The sequence below is a fragment of the Schistocerca cancellata genome, chromosome 2 (genome assembly GCF_023864275.1).
Source record: "Schistocerca cancellata isolate TAMUIC-IGC-003103 chromosome 2, iqSchCanc2.1, whole genome shotgun sequence".
NCBI classification, from domain to species: domain Eukaryota; kingdom Metazoa; phylum Arthropoda; class Insecta; order Orthoptera; family Acrididae; genus Schistocerca; species Schistocerca cancellata.
In genome coordinates this window covers 1,110,486,042-1,110,501,603 of record NC_064627.1, presented here as the reverse complement: position 1 = coordinate 1,110,501,603, position 15,562 = coordinate 1,110,486,042, and the positions used below count along the sequence as shown (strand labels likewise).

Genomic DNA, 15,562 nt, shown 5'->3' with positions numbered 1-15,562 from the left:
TTTTCCCAATGAAGAGATCATCATGACACTTTTCCAGTTGCTCGTCACATGTCCTTTGGGTACACGTAGAGTGTTTTTAACGCAGTTCTTTCCATTACATTCTGCATGGTCATGCCGTTGATCATGTACGTCCGCCTCGCGCCAATGGTAAGATATTGCTCTAGAACTCTGTCCACTCCTCCACTCTACTTGGCAAGGCCGTTGCCAGAGCGAGAGTTTCTCCAACACTGGGTGTCTTCGGGGGCCACTGGTGGTGATTTTTATTCAAATTTTGAGCAGCGGCTAAGTTCGAACCCCGGACGCTTTGATTCCTATTCAAAATTTCTGCCCGTCTCTGTTAATTTTTGTCTTTTTTTCGGTGGGGCTTCAATGCTAACGAAATCACTTTCAATGGCTTGTACTTTTGTGGCGTTGGTTCTGTAGTCAACTAACTCCAATTTTTTTTCCTTCTTCTTCTCCAAGAACACAGTAGATGTACCAGTTCGTAGAACCGAAAAATAATCCCCTTCTTGTAGGTTAAAATGAAAAAAAAAAAAATTTTTTTTTCATAAAGTCGAAACGAACGACAATTTTTTATATAGTTATGAAGCAGCACTGCTTTAGACTGCTTAAATTGAAAAAAAATCATAACTGAAATATCGTTCAAGATGTAAAAGAATAATTAAATATCTCTGGAACATCTGCTGATATTTAGGATTCTTCTTTAAAGAAAAATGCTCTCCATTGCATACTGGCATACTGTATGTGGCCTTCTACGTTGGGATGTATCTTCATGACTGGATATATCACATCTGCACACTACAGGTACACCCATGCTCTACGTTAAATCGAGATAAAATTTCGGGTTTGCTAGTAACTAGGAGACTTATGGCACTGCTCACAACGGTCTATTACCTAACAACGAGTCGTTCCTGCATAGTCTTTGGAAAGAGCAACGCTCACGGTAGGCCAGGATCCAGATTCGAATCGCGACCTAGCAGACGTTTGGAGTCTATTAGTATACTCAAACACAGTGATATATTAACTGTGGAGTGAAACATTCATTCTGAATCACTTGTATTTTATAATGAAAAAGTATCGGCGTTTTAAAATTGGATCATTTTGTATATGAATTCATTTACACTTTTGGGAATACCCAAATGCTGTTGGTATTTTTAAGGGGGACACGATTGTTTGTGTTATTTTACACGTAGTTTATAAGGCAGAAATAGAAGCCGATCTGTTATACAGACGGGTTCAAATTATTAGACTAAATGATTATGTTTTATGGTGTAAAAATAGGAGACAAAAGTATAATAATGGATTTGTTTTAATGATTTAATTGATGCCACGAAATTTCCCTTCCAAGCAATTTACAGGTCACTGAATTTTTCACAGTTGGTAACATTTGTCATTTTCCCTCAAAATCGTGTTGTTGTTAGCTGTCTGTGTGCATGCTTTGAAACTGTGTTTACAGTAATGTTTTATGTATATGTGGTGTACTTCAGCTTGTTATTTATTCTGTCAACTTCTTGCTACATTAACAAGACATGAAATAGCTTGTGAACTTGCATGTTTTTAGCTATAGGAATAAATCGTGGAATTTCCAAAGAAAGTTAGGTTATGGGGAAGACAAAAAATGTTTCACCTTGGAAACTTTCAATTGTGGTAGCACTTCTTGCTGAAAATCGTTATACACAGCAATAAATTGCCGACAGAATGAGAATATCACAGAAAACTGTCAGCAGAATCTAACTTTCAGTGCAGAAAGATGGTGAATACAAGCCAAACAGGGAAGAAAAATGTGGACATAAAACAAAAATCAGTCCTAGAACAATGAGAATACTAACAAACATGGAAACAATGAACTGTAAACTTACTTCTATAGACATGAGCCATCAGGTGAAAGGTTTTGGTGTTGAAGTTTCACGTGTGACAGTGAGAAGGAGGCTGTGTGGTTTAAAGGCATGCCAACCAAGGAAAAAACAGAAAATCACACTTGCCATGAAAACCAAAAGATTGCAGTGGGCTAGGAGTGGACAAGTGAGGACTAAGGTATGTGCAATGATATGGTAAATTAAATGGGTCTGATGTCTAAAGTTAGGAGTTTTCGCTTGAAATTCTGATGTTTTATTGATACTGAAGAGCTGTACATTTGAATTTTGGGACTGTTGAGGTGTCCTACGCTATTATTCCTAACTTTTCTAACTTGGAATTTTGTACATATGCTTCAGGTATGCTTCAGTGATGAATCTATATTCACTGTGATGGAAGAAAGCAGCCAGTATGTTCGTCGCAGACCTGGAGAACAGTTCAAAGCTGAGTGTGTGCAGCAATGTGTGAAGCATCCAACTTCCATTATGGTCTGGAATGTGAAGTCCGTGAAAGGTCCTGGCAGATTACACATTGTTGAGGGGACAATGAGGGAAGAACAGCATAAACAAATCCTTGAAAAGGAATTCTTCCCCCAAATAAATGAGTGGTTCCTCAATAAAGATGCCATTTTTATACCTGATGGGGCAACTTGCCACAAAGCCAAAAGTGTTTCCAGGTACTTAGAAGAAAAGCAACTGAAAGTGTTGCCCTGGCCAGGGAATAGTCCAGATATGAATCCAATTGGAAATGTAGGGACTATTGTGAAACAGAGGATAATGAAATTTACAATAACCACCAAACAAGACCTAAGGGAGAAACTAGAGGAAAACAGGTACCATGACAATGATATTGAAATGAAATGTGAGAAGTTAATAAAAACTAGGATGAAAACGTTGATTAAGAACAAAGGCATACATACACAGTACAGTGTGTACAAATATGATCTGTATTTGTATGTAAATGTGTAACAAATGTTAAGTTTCGGAAAAAAAATGTCATTAGTCTAATAATTTGAACACCTCTGTAAAATATTATTTGAGTCATTTCACGTCCTTGAGGATACATGTGGAAAATGAAATATGAATGAATAGGAGAGTCCATAAACGAATGAATTATGTAGGCTTTACAAATGTCTGAAGAAACGAGCACCTTAGTTATTATTGCTGCCTGTGTTGCTTAAAAATGCAGCGCCATATCATCACATCTGGTCCGTGAGCTACGTCACGAGACGAGGATTTGCGAAGCACCTACGCAACAAAAGACGGCTTTGCCGCTCTTGAAATCCGTACGACGCCGGAAAAAGAGTGGCGAGCAGACGGCAGGATTTTGTCTCCCTGTCACCTCGCAGAGCACCCTCACACAATGGAGGATGTTCGATAAGAAACGCTAGCAAACAAGAAATGATTTACTGTGCCCTCTGCCTCTTAAAGCAGTCGCAATGCGCCCGTTGCTCACTCCATAGCCGGCCAGCATGGCGCTGACAAGGGGCAGAGGTAAGGCTGCAGCAGCTCCGGCGTGGCAAACTCATGAAACGCGCAGGAAACTGGTACATTACATGCGTAATTTTTGTGAAGTAAAATTTTGTTCGTACATGGTACTCGATGACCCACTAACTGCACCTCCAAGACTGACATTTCACCCTGTGAGCTGCCGAGGCGTATCAGAACAACTGGAACCACTTTAAAGAATATAATTAATACGCCGCCATACACCAGCGATTCAGGTTTGACCTTAAGCAAACGATTTATTACTTTTATTGGTACTAACTGTATACAGTACATCATTTATTTTCGTCAGCAGTAACGGTGGAGCAATTGTCAGTTTTAAAATGTTCTATTTGTTCCTGTTGTACGTTGATTTTGTGGGCTAGAAGAGGTAATGAAGTCATCCACATGCTAGTAAAAGCTCCCCTGAACCGAGTCAGTGGAACTTTACAATTTTCGTATTTTCAGCTCTAACTAAAACGTAATTGCAGGGTCAGATACATGTTTAAAGAGATGATTAATTTGATAGGTCGGTATCAGCTTTGGGATAAATAGATCTCCGGCAATCAATTAAAATAAAAACCTACGCCATAGTTGGCAGAGAAAGAAGTGAAACCCGTTGCGACGGCATGAATCCCTTACGACCGTAACCCATCCGCAAAAATCGGCAGGAAAACACCGGAAACATAACTGTGTATTTTAATATTACAAAGGAAAACACTTCCTAATGTTGTGCAGAACTATGTTTATTTGGTCATGAACGGCTTTCGCTTCCTCAGGCCATCTTCAGGTGACAAATGAATGTCGCAAACACAGATAAACATAATGTACGACTTACTCAGATATTATTTGTACAGAAGGTACAAAAATGACAAAATGTTCACGTAGGAAAACATTAAAATAATTACATTAACTAAAAAACGGGGGTGTAAACAAAGTTTTTATGTGGAGATACATATAACAAATGATGAGTAAAATGAATTTACGGTTTGAGTCTAGTATTTGGAAGTTTAAGAAGAAAATAATCTCCAACAAGGTCATCGCTACCAAAGCTGAAAAGCTAGTTTAGTTCTTTTGAACAAAAGTGATGACGTTACAAAAGTGAACCACTTCCTTGGAAGTTCAAACTTCCATCATCTACAAAGTCGTTACAAATACTAGATTCAAACTTTAAATTAATTTTATTTCTCTTCATTTGTTATATATATCTTCACATAAAAACATTGTTTGTCCCTCCTTTTTAGTTAATGTAATCAATGTTATATTTTCCTATTTGTTATTTTTGTATTTTCTATACAAATAATATCTGTGTGAGTAGCATATCGTGTTTATCTGTGTTTGCGACGATGGCATGAGAATCCGAAAGTTGATTCATGACGAAATAAATACAATTCGGCATAACATTAGGAAGAGTTTTCCTTTTAAATATTAATTCCATGTTCTGTCTGCATGACTGAAAATTTAGTTAACTGTGAATTTCGTCCGCCGCCCAAGATGAACGCCTTGTTAGGGTCTGTGAAGGACAATTTATGACTCCGAAAACCAGGAGTTTATCGTATTCCTTACCAGTGCGGGAAAATGTACGTGGGTCAGACCATGTGGACGATACAGGAAAGATGCGCGGGGCGCAAACGCCACACAGATTAGCAACAAGCAACCAACTCAGCTACCGCAGAGCACTGCCTCTCCGACGGACACGGCATCGAGTATAGCGACACCAAACAGGCAAACACATGCGTTGGGAGAGTGTATATACGGCATGCCCACGACAAACTGACCTTTTCTACTGGCGCTGCCAGTAGCGGAAAAGGATCGATGCTAGTCGGTCTGCCAATGTCACCTGGCTGTCTAATCTTAGCTTTCGAGTAACCACAAAACACGGTCAGTGGTACAACCACTGCGGGAAGGAGTCTCCGCTGCCTTACCCTCACCTCTCACCTCCCATCGACAGTCATAATATGTGCGGCCAAGGTGCATACGGTCGACTCATCTTGAGCCAGTAGAAGACAAATCAGCCACCAGGGCTGCCTAAAGATGGCAAAAAAACCTTCTTAACGAAATATAGTACAATTCTGGACGACGCCACTCCGCGCAAAACCCGAGAAATTTCAAAATAAAAGCAAAACTAGCAAGACTCCAAAAATTAGCTATATTACGAACAGAGACTAAAATCTGTCTCCTCGGAGTTTTTCGCCGCGGCACGTCCGAATAAATTCTCGGTTCTCCGGAGATAGCCATCGAAAGCTCCCGAATTTTATTGGCATTGACGAGCCTTGAAAACCGAGAAGATTTTATTCCCAAAATCTGTCAACCTGTCTGTAAACCACACTACGGTATGTAGTGGAGGATATTTCTCGTATATCAGTTGCTTATTACCTTACCTGTTACATCGTGAATGCTCCGTGCGAAGAACAACTCTCCTTAAAACTCCGTATGAGCTCCAATTTTTCTGACATTCTTGTCGTCGTCATTTCGCGAAGCAAATGTGGGAAGATGTAATACGTGGTCCGAGTCTTCTACGAGTGTACGCTCTCTGCATTACAACAGAAAACTTCTGCGTGATGCGCAGCATGTTGTAACGTCCCCTTAGAAGAATTGTATACGTGACTGTGCTTAAACTGACACAATATTTTTAGCGCAACGCAATCTGACTTTCAAAAATCCCTACAAAAGAATGGCCCTGACTAACATTAACCTATACGTTTCACAAATCACTTACCTCACCAAAAATCTTCCTTACTCGAACTACTGCAATACAGCGAGCGCCACTACTGCCAGCTAAATAAAAGATTCAAACTACGGAAGGCACTAACTACTGATAGGGATAGTTAGCAAATGAAAGATTTTAATAGAGAACAGACAATGTATTTACCTTAATATCATAACAAGTCATAATATATGTAATTTCAAAACTCCGCCATCTCTCTCCTCACATCCACCACTGCTGGCGGCTCACCTCTAACTGCGCAACGCTACGCGCTGTTCACATCCAGCTGCCGCTGCCAAACACTACAATGGCAGACAACAATGCAAACTAGCCACAGACTGCACACAGCACAGCCAGTGATTTTCGTACAGAGCGCTACGTAACGTTGCCAATAAGAAAACATATACAGCCTACTTACAATGTCTCTTCTACCGTCCGCAACGAGAGATTGTCGAACAAACCTGCAACGCTCTCGCGTCCAATAAACGATCCCTTCACAAAACCTGCCGCTATCCATTAATAAGAAAGTACCACATCACTCTCAAGGAAAATTAGTCCCGTCTCTCACAACTGCATCAGAATTTAAATTGTGGCCAATCTTCATCAGGAAAATGTTCTTCATCTCCTTCCTCGCCTTATCCCGTGTCTTCATAGTATCAGCATGTTGTTTTGAGTTTGGCAATGTTAGCATTAAGCGGTGGCGGCAAGCGCTTCCACACACGACCCCCGCCACCTATCCTGCACATCAGTACACGGGCTGTGCGGGGAATCTGAGTGACATTCGGATATTAACGGTTTGGTGGCTTTCACCACCTTTTCCTACCTTGTACTAATTGTGGTCTCACCGCCAGACACCACACTTGCTAGGTGGTAGCCTTTAAATCGGCCGCGGTCCATTAGTATACGACGGACCCGCGTGTCGCCACTGTCAGTGATGGCAGACCGAGCGCCGCCACACGGCAGGTCTAGAGAGACGTACTAGCACTCGCCCCAGTTGTACAGCCGACTTAGCCAGAGATTGATCACTGACAAAATACGCTCTCATTTGCCGAGACGATAGTTAGCATAGCCTTCAGCTACGTCATTTGCTACGACCTAGCAAGGCGCCATAGCATTTGATATTGAGATTATAACATGTACCGTCAAGATTGATGTACACCAATTATGGATTAAAGTTAAGTATTATATCAACTACGTACTTGATTTGCTACTATTAATTCCCTTAACTGTTCCAGACCTCACGCCAGTCAGCGTGTAATTAAACGCGTGCATTTCGGCCTCCTCTAGCAACACAGTGTTGGCTCTTCTGCCAACACTTCGCTAATCGTTTTGGTACGTTGCCCATTTAATACGACCTTGCACAATCCATACCACAACCATTATCAGGACGGAAAACGGGATGGTGAATCATGGTTGGTAGGCGTACTTTGACTTAAGCATACTTAATTTATTAACATAAGTTTCCTGCAGATCATTCCCCACAATCTTCACTACAAGCAGCAGTTACTTAGTAAAAGTTCTTATTGAAACAAAACAAGCATAACCATAAAATTCATGTAAAACAGTTCAGAAACAACCAGCAAACACAGTATTGCTGTGGCCTTGCCACACTTAACAAAAGCTCACAACTAACAGTACAGTTCCTATCAGAGTGGACCAGCCACATAATTGCATTTGAATACTACACGGCCCAACACGGTCCAAATAACTTCCCCTCAATCTTCACTAAAATCAGCAGTTACTTAGTGTAAATTCTTATTAAAACAAAACACGTATAACCATAAAATGCATGTAAAAACAGTTCAGAAACAACCAGCAAATCCAGTATTGCTGTGGCTTCGACATACTTAACAAACGCTTACATCTAACAGTACAGTTCCTATCAGACTGGGCCAGCAACTTAAGTGCATTTAAATACTACACGGGCCAAACAACACTTGAATCTCACGTGGTTAACCACAATTCACTAGAACATAGATATGTAACAGAAGCAAGAAAGATTGCCATGAAACAAACCCAGATTTACACTTAGTTGCAGGTCTATCTTTATGTAACCCAAAAAACATTTGTTTAAACATTAGATAATCACAAATTACAAAACGCGTTTTACCCGCCTTGGCGGAAGGAAATGATATACTAATCTTTTTGTATGGGGTCTTCGCCCAAAGCAATCCAGCCGTGGCAGGGTTACGTAAACACAGCAGGACCTAGGCGGCGGGTTACACCTCACTCCCCGCCAAGGCGTTGGCGCTTACAGCAGCTTTTGACAAACACAGGACAATTGCAACTCTCTGAAACCCCCCCAAAATACAGGGCAGGATCCTTGCAACAGACATACTTGCATCAGTCTACAATATGCTCCGTCCATAGCAATCACTGCCCTTTAAATTGAAACCATTTAAGGACGGTTCACCAATATTAATAATATCACTTACAAGGGAACCTCCTCATCGCACTCCCCTCAGATTTAGTTATAAGTTGGCTCAGTGGATAGGCCTTGAAAAACTGAACACAGATTAATCGAGAAAACAGGAAGAAGTTGTGTGGAACTATGAAAAAAAAAAGAAAATATACAAACTGAGTAGTCCATGCGCAGGATAGGCCACATCAAGGACAGTGTGAGCTCAGGGGCGCCGTGGTGTCGTGGTTAGCGTGAGCAGCTGCGGAACTAGAGGTCCTTGGTTCAAGTCTTCCCTCGAGTGAAAAGTTTACATTCCTCATTTTCGCAAAGTTATGATCTGCCCGTTCGTTCATTGACGTCTCTGTTCACTCTAATAAGTTTACTGTCCGTGTCTTGCGACCGCACCGCAAAACCGTGCGATTAGTAGACGAAAGGACGTGCCTCTCCCATAGGAACCGAAAACATTTGATCGCAGGGTCATAGGTCAACCGATTCCTCCACAGGAAAACACGTCTGATATATTCTATACAACACTGGTGACGGCATGTGCGTCACATGACAGGAGTATGTTGTCGACCCACCTAACTTGTGCACTTGGCGAATTGGTAAAGAGATTCTTCTGCCTTGCCCGATTTAGGTTTTCTTGTGGATGTGATAATCACCCCCAAAAAAGTGATGAAAACATAAAAAATTAAACTTTTCACTCGAGGGAATACTTGAACCATGGACCTCTCAATCCGCAACTGCTCACGCTAACCACGGGACCACAGAGCTCGTGAGCTCGCACTCTCCTTGATATTGCCTATCTTGCGCATGGACTTGCAAATTGCTTATTTTTTTCATAGTTCCACACAACTTCTTCCTGTTTTCTCGATTAATCTGTGTTCAGTTTTTCAAGGCCTATCCACTGAGCCAACTTATAACTTAATCTGAGGGGAGTGCGATGAGGAGGTTCCCTTGTTAGGTGCAGTTTTCAATCACTTAATACAGTTATAACTAAGACTTCACGGCGAAGCCAACATTAAACCAGCTCACACGGAGCTCATCCACATACAGGGTTATTACAAATGATTGAAGCGATTTCACAGCTCTACAATAACTTTATTATATGAGATATTTTCACAATGCTTTGCACACACATACAAAAACTCAAAAAGTTTTTTTAGGCATTCACAAATGTTCGATATGTGCCCCTCTAGTGATTCGGCAGACATCAAACCGATAATCAAGTTCCTCCCACACTCGGCGCAGCATGTCCCCATCAATGACTTCGAAAGCATCGTTGATGCGAGCTCGCAGTTCTGGCACGTTTCTTGGTAGAGGAGGTTTAAACACTGAATCTTTCACATAACCCCACAGAAAGAAATCGCATGGGGTTAAGTCGGGAGAGCGTGGAGGCCATGACATGAATTGCTGATCATGATCTCCACCACGACCGATCCATCGGTTTTCCAATCTCCTGTTTAAGAAATGCCGAACATCATGATGGAAGTGCAGTGGAGCACCATCCTGTTGAAAGATGAAGTCGGCGCTGTCGGTCTCCAATTGTGGCATGAGCCAATTTTCCAGCATGTCCAGATACACGTGTCCTGTAACGTTTTTTTCGCAGAAGAAAAAGGGGCCGTAAACTTTAAACCGTGAGATTGCACAAAACACGTTAACTTTTGGTGAATTGCGAATTTGCTGCACGAATGCGTGAGGATTCTCTACCGCCCAGATTCGCACATTGTGTCTGTTCACTTCACCATTAAGAAAAAATGTTGCTTCATCACTGAAAACAAGTTTCGCACTGAAAGCATCCTCTGCCATGAGCTGTTGCAACCGTTTGACTTTGTCATCGGGTGTCAGGGCTTGTAGCAATTGTAAACGGTAAGGGTTCTGCTTTAGCCTTTTCTGTAAGATTTTCCAAACCGTTGGCTGTGGTACGTTTAGCTCCCTGCTTGCTTTATTCGTCGACTTCCGCGGGCTACGCGTGAAACTTGCCCGCACGCGTTCAACCGTTTCTTCGCTCACTGCAGGCCGACCCGTTGATTTCCCCTTACAGAGGTATCCAGAAGCTTTAAACTGCGCATACCATCGCCGAATGGAGTTAGTAGTTGGTGGATCTTCGTCCTGAAGTGTCGTTGCACTGTTATGACTGACTGTTGTGAGCGCATTTCAAGCACGACATACGCTTTCTGGGCTCCTGTCGCCATTCTAACTGCGCTCTCGAGCGCTCTGGCGGCAGAAACCTGAAGCGCGGCTTCAGCCGTACAAAACTTTATGAGTTTTTCTACGTACCTGTAGTGTGTCGTGACCATATGTCAATGAATGGAGCTACAGTGAATTTATGAAATCGCTTCAATCATTTGTAAAAGTCCTGTACTTTTCGATTAACGGCTGTGTAAGATCCACAATCATCTAGCGAGTGAAATGCCTCTCAACGCGTCGCTCAGCCACAAACACTAAGGGCCAACTTACTTGACGTTTGCACACAGCACAACTAAGCGGCTCAAACAGCTTAACCACAGTCCGTCAGGGACCTTTCCCTTGATAGAAATCACGAATCTTGGATCTCCGAGCTGCCCCAAAACAAAGACTTGCCGACCAACACAATTGCGCAGTATATCACGCTGATAGGGCACCACCCGATCGCTGTCGACACTCCTTTCTCCGGAGACGTCCCACGTCTCCCTATGTTTTCCTTTTGAAAGCTAACGGCCGACTCTTGAAGCCTGCCAACCCGGAAGAAAGCCACACGATATGCAAAGATCTCATATACCCTCCACAATCGATCGCAACGATATAACGAGCGTACCCGGTGCTGGCGCCAGTCCGCCACGGTTCACGTTTAATCTCCGCGTACACCTACAGGGCTATGACAAATGATTGAAGCGATTTCATAAATTCACAGTAGCTCCATTCATTGACATATGGTCATGACACACTACAGATACGTAGAAAAACTCATAAAGTTTTGTTCGTCTGAAGCCGCACTTCAGGTTTCTGCCGCCAGAGCGCTCGAGAGCGCAGTGAGACAAAATGGCGACAGGAGCCGAGAAAGCATATGTCGTGCTTGAAATGCACTCACATCAGTCAGTCATAACAGTGCAACGACACTTCAGGACGAAGTTCAACAAGATCCACCAACTGCTAACTTCATTCGGCGATGGTATGCGCAGTTTAAAGCTTCTGGATGCCTCTGTAAGGGGAAATCAATGGGTCGGCCTGCAGTGAGCGAAGAAACGGTTGAACGCGTGCGGGCAAGTTTCACGTGTAGCCCGCGGAAGTCGACTAAAAAGCAAGCAGGGAGCTAAACGTACCACAGCCAACGGTTTGGAAAATCTTACAGAAAAGGCTAAAGCAGAAGCCTTACCGTTTACAATTGCTACAAGCCCTGACACCCGATGACAAAGTCAAACGCTTTGAATTTTCGGCGCGGTTGCAACAGCTCATGGCAGAGGATGCTTTCAGTGTGAAACTTGTTTTCAGTGATGAAGCAACATTTTTTCCTAATGGCGAAGTGTTTAAACCTCCTCTACCAAGAAACGTGCCAGAACTGAGCTCGCATCAACGATGCTTTCGAACTCATTGATGGGGACATGCTGCACTGAGTGTGGGAGGAACTTGATTGTGGGCTTGATGTCTGCCGAATCACTAAAGGGGCACATATCGAACATTTGTGAATGCCTAAAAAAACTTTTTGAGTTTTTGTATGTGTGTGCAAAGCATTGTGAAAATATCTCAAATAATAAAGTTATTGTAGAGCTGTGAAATCGCTTCAATCATTTGTAATAACCCTGTATATTGCGCGAGCCACCTTATGATGCATGGCGGAGGGAACTTCGTGCGCCGGCCGGTGTGGCCGTGCGATTCTAGACGCTTCAGTCTGGAACTGCGTGACCGCTACGGTCGCGGGTTCGAATCCTGCCTCGGGCATGGATGTGTGTGACGTCCTTAGGTTAGTTAGGTTTAAGTAGTTCTAAGTTCTAGGGGACTGATGACCACAGCAGTTAAGTCCCATAGTGCTCAGAGCCATTTTTTGAGCTTCGTGCACCAGTATCACTTTCCACTTTTCCTGTTCCTGTCACGAATAGTTCACGGAAAGAACCATTGCCGGTAAGCCTTAGTTGCGCTCGAATCAGTGATATATTGTCATTCACTATTTACAACAACAAAAATGGTTCAAACGGCTCTGAGCACTATGGGACTCAACTGCTGTGGTCATAAGTCCCCTAGAACTTAGAACTACTTAAACCTAACTAACCTAAGGACATCACACACATCCATGCCCGAGGCAGGTTTCGAACCTGCGACCGTAGAGGTCGTGCGGTTCCAGACTGTAGCGCCTTTAACCGCTCGGCCACTCCGACCGGCCACTATTTAGAACAGTCTGCCAACGCTGCGGTAACTTTTAGATTTCGTGACTGCAGAAATCACAAAGTTTTGAGGCGAAGACTTCGTCGAGCCATGTTCGGAGCGTATTTTCATCCGGAAAAGAAGTACCTTGAAGGTTGTCCGTGTTGTGTCTAGACAAGACAGCCTAGACACAATGAGAGGAAGCCGAAAGGCACGGGCTTAATCTCATGCAGGCTGGCGTGAGGTCTGAAACAGGATACGTAATGAATGCTATAAAGAAAAGTACGTAGCTTCTGGAATACTTAACTTTAATCCACATTTGTAGAACATCGCTCTTGATGATACATTAATAGAATCTCAATATCTATACTGGTAATGGCGCCTTGCTAGGTCGTAGCAAATGTAGCTGAAGGCTATGCTAACTATCGTCTCGGCAAATGAGAGCGTAATTCTCAGTGAACCATGGCTAGCAACGTCGGCTGTACAACTGGGGCGAGTGCTAGTACGTCTCTCTAGACCTGCCGTGTGGCGGCGCTCGGTCTGCCATCACAGACAGTGGCGACACGCGGGTGCGTCGTATACTAGCGGACCGCGGCCGATTTAAAAGGCTACCACCTAGCAAGTGTGGTGTCTGGCGGTGACACCACAGTCCGACAAAGAGCGGAAAAGGTGAAAATCTGAGGGCGCAAGATCAGATGAATTATGTGATGCAGAATGACTTCCCAACAGAAAAACCTGTGAAGTGCTTTTCTCGGTCTAGCAAAATGCAGGCGGTCGTTATCATGGAGAAGCATCACCTCACGTAGTGTTCCTGGTCGTTGTTCCTGAACTGCCGCTGCAAATCGTCTCAGTTATTCACAATAAATGCCAGCAGTGATGGTCATACCTAGGGGATGCAATTTGTAGCGCACCACACCTCCGCTGTTCCACCAGATGCATCCCAATTTTGTGGGTGCACGCAGGTCTTTTGTACAGGGAGCTGCTGTTTTGTTTGGGCTCAACCATTACTTTCTCTTCCTTATGTTAGCATTAAGAAGGAGAAGTCACTTCAAATACAATCTCTAAAGCAAGCTAAGAAGAAATTTGGAAAATGAGTTGATGTTCAGGAAGATGAAATTAAAAAGCTGAAACTTCCTGGCAGATTAAAACTGTGTGCCGGACCGAGACTCGAACTCGGGACCTTTGCCTTTCGCGGGCAAGTGCTCTAGAACACTTGCCCGAGTTCGAGTCTCGGTCCGGCACACAGTTTTAATCTGCCAGGAAGTTTCATATCAGCGCACACTCCGCTGCAGAGTGAAAATCTCATTCTGGAATTAAAAAGCTGTTTACCGCTACACAGCAATTTTTTCAGGGATACGAAAGACTTAGAAATTCAGTTGAATCGAATGGACAGCGCTTTGAAAAAAAAAGTTTATGATGAAATCAGTAAAGCTGAAGCAAGGATAATGGAGAACAGTCGACCTAAGTCAGATAACAGTGAGGGAATTAGATTAGAAAGTGAGACGGTGAATGTAGTGGATGATTTTTACTATTTGTGCAGCAAAATAGCTGACAACGGGGGAAACAAAGAGGGTATATGGTACTGAACGGCAATGGCAAAAAAAAAAAAACTTTATGAGAATAAGATGGATCCACTAAAATTTAAGTGCTTTGAACCCTTTTCCCCAAAGCATGTATTTGGAGTGTAGCGTTTTAGGAAGAGAAACGTATCCGATAAACAGAAAAATGTAACGACTAATTATTCGTATAACTAATGAATAGGTTATAATCGAATCGGAAAAAAAGAAATTTATGACACAATTTGTGTAAGGAAGGATTAATCGATAGGATACGTCCTGGGACTTCAAGCAATAGATAATTCGGTAAACGATGAAAGTGGTGCAGGACGTAGAAATCGAAGGGACATAGAGAGAGAAAGAGAGGTAGAGGGAGAGAGACAGACAGACAGACAGAGAGAGATGCCAAGACTTGAAACTACAATCAGATTCAAATGGATGCAGGCACACACAAACACACACACAAAGTGAGAGAGGCAGGGGGTTGGTGGGTGGAAAGAGAAAAACTTACAGGCGCAGAGCACTCATAAACAGATCACAAACACGCTAGAGTACTATGTAGAATCCCGTTAACTGGTTTTTCCGTCGCTCCCTGGTCGAACAATTTCATAATTATAAATGAAATGTAAAAAATGGCGGATATTGTACAACATTAATTTATTTCTTTATTCGGTTTTCAGTATACAGTGATATCGCCAAATTTTAAATGAATGTTGCCGTCAAAGAACACAACAATACTGGTGAACACCATTTTGAAAAATATTACACATGAAGAGGAGCATTAAGCTTTGAAATAGCCATGTAACCTCCTGTACACCATCTTAAGATGAGCCTGAAAAATGTTCGAAAAAATAATAAAAAATTATTTAAAAAAAAGACTGGTTGCAGTTTTCTGTATTTATATTATCAAAGAATTACACTCAACCGATAGTAGATGTACATTTGTAAATAAAACAGCTTCCTATATGTGCCATTTGTTCACTTCCTTGGTACGCATTTCGATGATTCAAACCATCGCCTTCAGGTGGAGTCTTATGGAATTACGTTCCTTGTGTTAGTGCAGAATACGGAGGCCTTTTCGCAGCAGCAGACCAAGTGCAAAACAGGTTATTTTTCGTTTTTTTGAAGGGGGATAGAGTCGAAAAGATGTTGCTTACTGTACTGGAAATTGTAGCATGTGCCGTTCACTGTACAATGTTCACATTGCAGGTTATTTACACAC

The 15,562-nt window shown here is 42.6% G+C and overlaps 1 protein-coding gene across 1 annotated transcript in view; it reads left to right on the top strand.

Annotated features, from left to right (window-relative positions):
• Nucleotides 1-3,322: 3,322 nt before the first annotated feature.
• Nucleotides 3,323-15,562, top strand: part of LOC126163128 (sialin-like) — a 175,909-nt gene continuing 163,669 nt past the window's right edge. Inside the window, exon 1 of the mRNA XM_049920054.1 lies at nucleotides 3,323-3,347. Coding sequence (XP_049776011.1) covers nucleotides 3,326-3,347 — 22 coding nt within the window. The 5' untranslated portion in view covers nucleotides 3,323-3,325. The remainder of the gene's footprint in view (nucleotides 3,348-15,562) is intronic.